General features: G+C 35.5%; 2 protein-coding genes across 2 annotated transcripts; one reads left to right on the forward strand and one right to left on the reverse strand.

Annotated features, from left to right (window-relative positions):
- Positions 1–1,478: 1,478 nt before the first annotated feature.
- LOC121173310 (polyubiquitin) lies at positions 1,479–4,093 on the reverse strand. The gene is made up of 2 exons (XM_041008191.1): positions 3,941–4,093; positions 1,479–3,269 (listed from the first exon to the last, which is right to left on the reverse strand). The coding sequence occupies exon 2, from the start codon at positions 3,267–3,269 to the stop codon at positions 1,668–1,670; it is 1,602 nt and encodes a 533-aa protein (XP_040864125.1). The 5' UTR covers positions 3,941–4,093; the 3' UTR covers positions 1,479–1,667.
- Positions 4,094–4,749: 656 nt separating this feature from the next.
- On the forward strand, positions 4,750–5,750 carry HSP17.5-E (17.5 kDa class I heat shock protein). The gene has a single exon (NM_001249269.2). The coding sequence runs from the start codon at positions 4,948–4,950 to the stop codon at positions 5,410–5,412; it is 465 nt and encodes a 154-aa protein (NP_001236198.2). The 5' UTR covers positions 4,750–4,947; the 3' UTR covers positions 5,413–5,750.
- Positions 5,751–9,919: the final 4,169 nt, after the last annotated feature.

The raw sequence follows: 9,919 nt of genomic DNA on the forward strand, positions 1-9,919 counted from the left end.
TTTTTTGACAGAATTCTAAATCTTATAAAAACTTGATTTTGGAAAATATAATAATTGTAAACAAATTTAATATCATTAACAAAATAATGAATTAATTACAGAAAAAAAATTAGTTAACTTTTTTCTTAATAGGTATAAATTAATTATAAATTATAAGCGTTTTATGTGTAGGGACGGAAGAAATACTCAACTTTTACTTGTATATTTAAATTGAAATATAGTAAATTAATTTAATTATGTATAAAAAAGGTCTTGAAATACAAAAAAAAAACAAAATTTCACAATTAGATTAATAAAATTTAATACAATAAAAAAATATAAAAACATTACTCTACTTAAAGTAACTTTGAAAATAATTTGATCATTGGTCATTTAAAATACACACGCATAATTTATTTTTATGGTTTTTAACTAGTAAAATAATTTGTTACAAATATTTTAAGATAATTAAAAATTAGATGTTACATCATTTAGTGGAGAGACTTGATGACAAAAATAAAAAATCAAACAAAAAAAATATTAAAGAACAAGATGAATGAAATAAAAGTTTAAAAACTTAAAATTAAAGTTGGTGAAATATTAAGAACTGAAAATATTTTATATTAAATTCAATTTTTTATTTATTATTTACCTAATTAACCTTCTTCCCAGTATTTACATAATAAACCCCTTATGATTCAAGGTGTGAATTCGCATTGAACAAACCCGAATTCACACTGTATTTTTTTTAAAAGAAAAATGCTATAAATTCAGATTCTCTAATCCAAATTTACAATGTGGTTTTTTATTTTGCTTTTAAAAATAATGTTAATTTTTATTACATTTTTAATTTATGCTTTGTTTTTCATTTGTACTTAAATTTTATTGGTGATGCATAATTTTAGTTTTATTTTTTGATGTTGTAATTATTAAGTTTGAGTTAGTTTAGTATTTTAAACAACGTCCAATTTGATTGTTGCTCAAAGTCATTTGATTTTGACTGAGTTAAAGAGTTATTTTATTTTGAACTTCATTTAAGTGCCATAGTTTACATATCAATAGAGTTAAAGATACTAATTCATGTCTTGGATTAGTGCAAAAACAGTTCAAAATCGTTCCTAAAAAAATATTTGACACCCTTATAAACAAAAATATTTGATCAGCTCAGACACCGGAAAAGTCGATCAGTTTAAAACAAGAATAAAAAAGTTTGATAGCATTTAATCCGTTTAATTGACCAATTCAACGTTTCCAGTGTCCGAGCTGATCAAATGATGAATGGGAATGGGAAGGTTCCAATTGGCAATAGTCCCGTTGGTTTACATAGATAAAAGGGATGAAATTTTATGTGAAAGTTCAACCTACTTCCAAAAGCTGTCAAAGCATATTTCCGGCACAAGCAATGAAAAACAATGTGCAGCATCGTCTGCCCATATGTAGATATTAATCCACTTCTAAAACATAAGAACTAAATAAATTTGATACTAAAACATAAGGTATTGAAAGTACTAAATTCATTAAAACATGATTGCAAATTGTCCACATTCATAGCTTTTCAAGGTCCGCTAATGGACCCGGGATGCACACACACACAAAGTTCAGGAACATAAAAAAAGAAAAGACCAGATTATAGACTTTCACATACTTCAGTTCACACCAAACAAGGGACCTGCAGACCATTCTCAAACTCAAAACCCACCACGAAGACGCAAGACAAGGTGAAGAGTAGACTCTTTCTGAATGTTGTAGTCAGCAAGAGTCCTTCCATCCTCCAGTTGCTTCCCAGCAAAGATCAACCTCTGTTGGTCTGGGGGGATACCTTCCTTGTCCTGTATTTTTGCCTTGACATTATCAATTGTGTCTGAACTTTCAACCTCCAAGGTGATAGTTTTTCCTGTCAAAGTCTTCACAAAGATCTGCATACCTCCCCTCAGACGAAGGACAAGGTGAAGGGTAGACTCCTTTTGAATGTTGTAGTCTGCCAGCGTGCGTCCATCTTCAAGCTGCTTCCCAGCAAAAATCAACCTTTGCTGGTCTGGAGGAATACCCTCCTTGTCTTGGATCTTGGCCTTCACATTGTCAATTGTGTCAGAGCTCTCTACCTCCAAAGTAATGGTCTTCCCAGTAAGAGTCTTCACAAAGATTTGCATACCACCGCGAAGACGGAGCACCAAGTGGAGGGTAGATTCTTTCTGGATGTTGTAATCTGCCAAGGTTCGGCCATCTTCAAGCTGTTTTCCAGCAAAAATGAGCCTCTGTTGGTCTGGTGGGATACCTTCTTTGTCTTGAATCTTAGCTTTGACATTGTCAATAGTGTCAGAGCTCTCCACCTCAAGGGTGATGGTCTTTCCAGTGAGGGTCTTGACAAAGATTTGCATGCCACCACGAAGACGGAGCACCAGGTGGAGGGTGGACTCTTTCTGAATGTTGTAATCGGCAAGGGTACGGCCATCCTCAAGCTGTTTTCCAGCAAAAATGAGCCTCTGTTGGTCTGGTGGGATACCTTCTTTGTCTTGAATCTTAGCTTTGACATTGTCAATAGTGTCAGAGCTCTCCACCTCAAGGGTGATGGTCTTTCCAGTGAGGGTCTTGACAAAGATTTGCATGCCACCACGAAGACGGAGCACCAGGTGGAGGGTGGACTCTTTCTGAATGTTGTAATCGGCAAGGGTACGGCCATCCTCAAGCTGCTTTCCAGCAAAGATCAGTCTCTGTTGGTCGGGTGGGATACCCTCTTTGTCTTGAATCTTAGCCTTGACATTGTCAATGGTGTCAGAACTCTCCACCTCAAGGGTAATTGTCTTTCCAGTCAAGGTCTTGACAAAGATTTGCATCCCACCACGAAGACGGAGCACCAAGTGGAGGGTAGATTCCTTCTGGATATTGTAATCAGCCAAGGTTCTGCCATCTTCTAGCTGCTTTCCTGCAAAGATAAGCCTTTGTTGGTCTGGTGGGATACCCTCTTTGTCCTGAATCTTAGCCTTAACATTGTCAATGGTGTCAGAGCTCTCGACCTCAAGGGTGATTGTCTTTCCGGTCAATGTCTTAACAAAGATTTGCATTCCACCACGGAGCCGGAGCACCAAGTGAAGAGTGGACTCCTTTTGGATGTTGTAATCAGCAAGTGTACGTCCATCCTCAAGCTGCTTGCCAGCAAAAATGAGACGTTGCTGGTCTGGTGGGATCCCTTCCTTGTCTTGAATCTTGGACTTTACATTATCTATGGTATCTGAACTCTCCACCTCAAGGGTGATTGTCTTACCAGTGAGTGTCTTAACGAAGATTTGCATCTACATATACAATACAGTCAACAAAATAAATGAATCAGTCACCAACTCTTTATCATAACCATTAAAATGTTCATGAACAGAGAATGGAAAGACAATACAAATCAGAGAACTGAAAGCAAAATTATCCAACATTATATTTACAGCTTAAAAAAATTGAAAAATTAGTCCATCAAACCCTCCCAAACAATATAACAAGGAAAACCAAGTTACAAAACTACATGTGCAGTGATATACAACATAGACAGAATTAAAGCCAGGACAAAACAAAAATACAACAACGCTTTTGATAACTCGATTCCAATAAATAAATCAATCAGATTGATATCCAAAATAGACGAGGAAAATACCTTTAACAAATCTAAACAATAGAGATTTTACCTGTATACAATACACAATACATGCCCCAAGTTCTGACAAATTAAATATATAACCTCATAACATCAGGATCACTTTCAATCAACAAATAATTTGAAACAAAGCCAAATAATCAACAAAAGTTTCAAAACGGATACCAGGTTGCGTAATTATATAGACGGTAAAATCAAAGACACGAAAAAAAATCCAGATCAAAATTCAAATAGCTCGACAGGTCCGATGATCGATAAAAAAAAAAAGCATAAAACCCTAACAACCGAAATCTTAATCGAAAACAGAAGAGGAGCAGAAGGTACCTTGAAAGTTGAAAAGGTAAGCTAGGGTTTTCTTTCTTTCTTTCTTTGCTACGATAGGATAGGATTAAATATTTGGATTGATGATGATTTTGGTGTGGGCTTCGCTTTTATAGCAACGCAAAGGCACCTCTTTCAATCACGTTGTGACACGTGGACGAATTGGAACCACGAGCCCACGTTGACAGGGCAACTGGCTTATGAGTCCTTTTCGGCAACTAATAGCATTTTTTTATCCGTCGCCAACTAATAAGATGATAAACATTCTAACAATATTTTAAATTTATTTTAAATTTATTTTAAAACTAAATATTTTTTAAGATTTATTGACCTTTTTAATATATCTCACAATCTCTTTTTTTTTTTGGAGAATTCCAAGAAATCCAAGAATTGGAGTGTATTTAATAAAAAACGATTTATTTTATCAAAATGTGACACTTATTTTAGAATAGAGGTAATATATATTTTCTGCACTTCAATCCTCCTCTATGTCTCAGTGTTCTGCTTGAATTTTTTTAGATATTTTTCTTAACATTTCAAAAAGTATTTTTTGAAAAACAAAACAATATTCTATTCCGTATTTATTTATTCTGGACAGTAAAATAAAATAATATTTCAGAAAGTGCATTACGAAAATAACTACCTTGAAACATTGTTATAGGTATAAAGAATTTCTATATGATAATGAAAAATATAGGAAAAACCTATTAATGTATTTATGAATGATGTCCAGAAGTGGAAGAAAAATAAATATAATGATTTGTAGTAAACAAGAACCTTCGTACATGGTGTGGAGAATTCCAGGCGTTTTTATCGAATCATCTGAAACTGGTGAATTCAACCAAATTGCAAAAAGTAGGATTTTTCTGGAACATACAAGATCATCCTTTCACTTCCTTTAAATACCTCGCGTATCCCCTTCGTCGTCATCAAACGAAGAAAAAAGTTACCAGTTTGCGATCTCATTACAATCTCCCCAGTTTCTAATCTCAGCTAAGAAAAACCAAAAGATGTCTCTGATTCCAGGTTTCTTCGGTGGCCGAAGGAGCAACGTGTTCGATCCATTCTCACTCGACATGTGGGATCCCTTCAAGGATTTTCATGTTCCCACTTCTTCTGTTTCTGCTGAAAATTCTGCATTCGTGAGCACTCGTGTGGATTGGAAGGAGACCCCAGAGGCACACGTGTTCAAGGCTGATATTCCAGGGCTGAAGAAAGAGGAAGTCAAGGTTCAGATTGAAGATGATAGGGTTCTTCAGATTAGCGGAGAGAGGAACGTTGAAAAGGAAGACAAGAACGACACGTGGCATCGCGTGGAGCGTAGCAGTGGTAAGTTCACGAGAAGGTTCAGATTGCCGGAGAATGCAAAAGTGAATGAAGTGAAGGCTTCTATGGAAAATGGGGTTCTCACTGTCACTGTTCCTAAGGAAGAGGTTAAGAAGCCTGATGTTAAGGCCATTGAAATCTCTGGTTGATCCATGTTATGGTTGAAAATCGTGAGCTTATCCTTTGTTGTTGTAATAAGTGTCTTCTGTCTTGTGTGCCTTTGAGAAAAATCTTCCATGCATGCATTGTGGATTGTAATTGCTCGAATGATTGATAACTGTGTGGCTGTGTAATTCATGTGAATAAAGTCCTACCTTCAGAGTTCAGAATATATAATTTCGGTGTATCTAGTGTCTCATATGTGCCAAATAGATTGTGTAATGTGAATTGTATTTGGCCAATTGCATTTGTTATAGTAGAGAAACTCTTAAGAATATATACAATATTCCATATTAACGTGAATTAATAGACGTCTAATGTGTTCCCATAAACTAAGAACATAGATCTTGATCTGTACTCTTCAGCAGATTCAGATAGTTTAAGAGTAAATTGAAAAATAAGACTAGAACCAACTTTTTTTCCTCTGGATTTTTAATACACAAATTTAAAGGTGGGATGGAGCGTGGTGATCACTAACAACATAAATTTAGATTGTAAAGACCCTTCAATAATATCTGAAAATTTGAGGCTTTACACAGAAATCTGGTTTGATTATCTGAATTAGGATGGACTTCTTATATTGATACTTGTAATACGTAAGTAAAAATAGGTGAAGAAACAAGAACAACACAATTCAATTCAATTTTTGTGTGTCTAGTTAAGGAAAGGAAAAAAATATACTGCGTTTCTAAAAATTTATTCTTAAATGAGCGAGAAAGAATTATTGGATAATAAGAAATCACTCTTTTTAAGTTTTTACAAAGTTATCATTAGTATATAATATAATAAGAAAATAGGTTATATATGCGTGGGTGTAAATTACTTTTACAATATAATTCATTCAAAAAACAGAAACAAGCTAGAATTTGGCACAATTTCTCTTCTACAAACATCTCTCCCAGGTAAAATGATATCCACACGCAAATCCAAGGAACAGAGAGTTTCTCCGCTAATAATCCTCTTCACCTTCCGAAACATCACTTAAAACAACAACACAACATTATTCTCAAAACATCCAATCCATTAATAATCCAACTTGTCCTGCACCTTGTAACTTGTAAGTTTGTAAAGTTATTAATCATTAGATCTCAAGAAAATAAAGTCACAGCAATGAAGCTTTTTGTATTAAAAAAATAGGAGTTTCAGATAGATGTCACACCAACATGATTTTTGTTTGCCTTGTATAAATGTTTGTTTGTTCTCAGCATGTTTAATTACTTTGTTAACAATGTAAACATGAAGTAAAAGAAAATTGAAGAAGAAGAAGAAGAGAAAAGAAAGAAAAGAGAAGTTCTAGAGTTTTAATCTAGTGGTCAAGTTTATCATTTCGCATGGTGCAAAAGTGACATCAATTATAAATTATAAATTGGATGATGGCAACCACCGTATGTGAATGTTGCCATGCATCATCCAAACTTTCAACTTCTATATTCGGAAAACTACTGTTTATGAATCAAGAATTTAAGTGAATGAATTCAAAAGCAAGAGCTTGGAGCAAACAAAATCAATTCATGAAACACATGTAAAAACGCAATCAAGAAGTGAATAAAATTGAAGATCCAAAAATTACAAATCAAATCAAGATTGAAGACCCATGAATCCTGATAACTTTTCTTGTCAATTTCAGTGTTTCTCATGTTTTATATCTACTTGGAAATTATTGAATCCCACAACTACTTACAATAATATGTATGGTTTTTAATTCTTAAACATCAAGATTGAAGACCCATGAATCCTGATAACTTTTCTTAAGCTTTTCATATCTAATTTAGATCTCAAATTATCATGTACGTGAGCATAAGAAATACAGCCAAAAACTCTTAAATGTTGGACTGATGGCTTGATTCCACTCTAGGCTTCTTTGGGTGTTTTGTCCTTCACCACTAGCGTTGGACTGCGGTTTAATACGTGCACAACCCAGTATACTGTTTCTGGCCAAAAAGTTTTAGGCACTTTTTTTTCCAAATAGCATGCTGTGAACTAAATTCATGATTGTTCGATTCTTCCGTTCTGCAACACCTTTTTGTTGCGGTGAATATGCAACTGTTAATTGTCTTTGCACTCCATGCACTTTGCAAAAGTTGTTGAATTCTTGAGATGTAAACTCTCCACCACGATTTGTGCACAGTCCCTTGGGTGACATATCTGTTGCTTTCTCAACATGTAACTTGAAGCTCTTGAAAACAGTAAAAGCCTCTGATTTTTCTGCCAAAAAACAAACCCAAGTTTAGCGGCTGAAATCATCAATAAAGGTAAGTAAATACCTTTTCTTGCTATTTGAGGTTGGTTTAATTGGTCTGCAAATGTTTGCATGAACAAGCTGCAAAATCTGTGAGCCTTTAAAACTTAAGCAGTGGTAAACCTTCCACCATTCCTTTTTGTTGCAGAGTCTGCAAGCCTTTAAAACTTAAGTGCCCAAACTTGCAATGCCACAGTTGTGCTACATCTTCCGTAACTATGTTAAAACAAGTGGGTGCTACAAGCAAAGAGATGGCATGCAAGATGAACATCCGATTCAATGACATATTACATTTCATAATCAAACCTTTGTCTGGATGATATATTTTGCATTGTCCTTGCTAAACAAATTGTTCTTCAATTCTGGAACATAAAAAACCCCCGAGATAATGCTGATAACTCCATTTACATCAATTCTGATGTTGCCTTTTCCATTAACCACCATGTTCGAATTAATTCCCAACTTCACTGAATTTGAAAAATTCTCATCAAGCTCAGAAAAATATTCCTTTTTTTCTGCACTTATGATTACTTCACCCAAAGTCAAGAAACCACACATCCGTCTTTTGTTGCTTCTTTTCTTTAATATAAACCATTAATAACATGTGTTCTTCACTCTCTGCCTGACTTTCTGCAAAATTTGCCACCTCTTTCTTACATTCCCATTGAAAGTGCCTGAGCTTGTGACAATTATAGCATTCCACAGTTGCTTTATCAACATTTTGCCTACTTCACTCACGACCTCTACCTCCAAAATTCCAACACCCTCTTCCGCGTCCAGCAGGACCAGCATATTGGCTACCAAGAGTCACCTTCAGAGCATGTTCTTCTTCATGGACAGTATTAGTCATGCGTTGTTCATGCACAAACAAACTGCTCTACAACTCATCAATTGACAGCATACTCGTATCCTTGGATTCTTCAATTGAACACACAACATAATTGAACTTTGGTGTCATTGACCTTAAAACCTTTTCCACCACAGCAACGTTTTTCACATCTTCACCATTGGCTTTCATCTTGTTACTAATGACAAGAATACGAGCAAGGTACTCATTCACCAATTCTCTTTCCTTCATGTGAGCGGTTTCAAACTCCTTTCACAAAGCCTGGAGATGATCACGCTTGACTCGATTTGTTCCCTCATATTTTTGCTTCATGGAGTCCCAAATACTCTTTGATGTATCTCTGTTGATTATAGTTTCCAAATTTGAACGATCTAAAGCCTGAAAAAGATAGTTCTTAGCTTTAAGATCTTTCAATTTCTGCTCTTCTTAAGTTTTCTTTTATGCCTCGGACAAAGTGACACCTTCTGCTTCTGCAGAAACTCCATTTTCCACCACAACCCAATACTCCTTTGAGCGAAGAAAATTCTCCATAAGCATTGCCCAATGACTGTAGTGACCATCAAATTGTGGCATTGCTGGTTGAACAAAAGCACCCTTTATAGCCATTGTCGTTGCCTAAATCCGAGAAGATTGTTGCTTTTATAAAGTCCCTTGCGAGACTCGGATACCAAATGATAAATTTAACAGTAACATGATGGAAGCTTGCTTGTGGAGCTTCTATGGAGGCTGAATCTTTGAGCTTCAATGAGATCCTTCAATGGTGATTTTTCACCATGGAGATGCAGCGGAAGGCAAAGGAGAAGAGGATAGGGGAGGCACCATCCACTAGGGAATAAGCCATGGAAGAAGGAGCTTCACCACCAAGATGAGCCTTGGATAAGAAGCTTGGAGAGGATGCTTTAATGGAGGAAAAGAAAGAGGGAGAGAAAGAGAGAGGGGGGAGCACGAAATTGAAGGAAGAAAAAGGGAGAGAAGTTGAACTTTGAGTTGTGTCTTACAAGACTCTCATTCATCAAAGTTACAACAAGTGTTACACATGCTTCTATTTATAGACTAGGTATCTTCCTTGAGAAGCTTTCTTGAGAAAAATTCCTTGAGAAGATTCTTTGAGAAAACTTCCTTGAGAAGTTAGAGCTTAGCTACACACACCCCTCTCATAACTAAGCTCACCTCCTTGAGAAGCTTCCTTAAGAAGATTCCTAAAGAAGCTAGAGTTTAGCTACACATACCTCTCTAATAGCTAAGCTCACCTCCTTGAGATGAGAAGCTAGAACTTAGCTACACACCCCCTATAATAGCTAAGCTCACCCCCATGACAAAAAACATGAAAATACAAAAAAAAGTCCTCACTACAAAGACTACTCAAAATGCCCCGAAATACAAGGCTAAAACCCTATACTACTAGAATGGC

The sequence above is a fragment of the Glycine max genome, chromosome 13 (assembly GCF_000004515.6).
Source record: "Glycine max cultivar Williams 82 chromosome 13, Glycine_max_v4.0, whole genome shotgun sequence".
Classification (NCBI taxonomy): Eukaryota; Viridiplantae; Streptophyta; class Magnoliopsida; order Fabales; family Fabaceae; genus Glycine; species Glycine max.

Coding starts and splice junctions, on each gene's coding strand:
- HSP17.5-E (NM_001249269.2), top strand. CDS start 4,948: ATGTCTCTGATTCCAGGTTTCTTCGGTGGCCGAAGGAGCAACGTGTTC.
- LOC121173310 (XM_041008191.1), bottom strand. CDS start 3,269: ATGCAAATCTTCGTTAAGACACTCACTGGTAAGACAATCACCCTTGAG.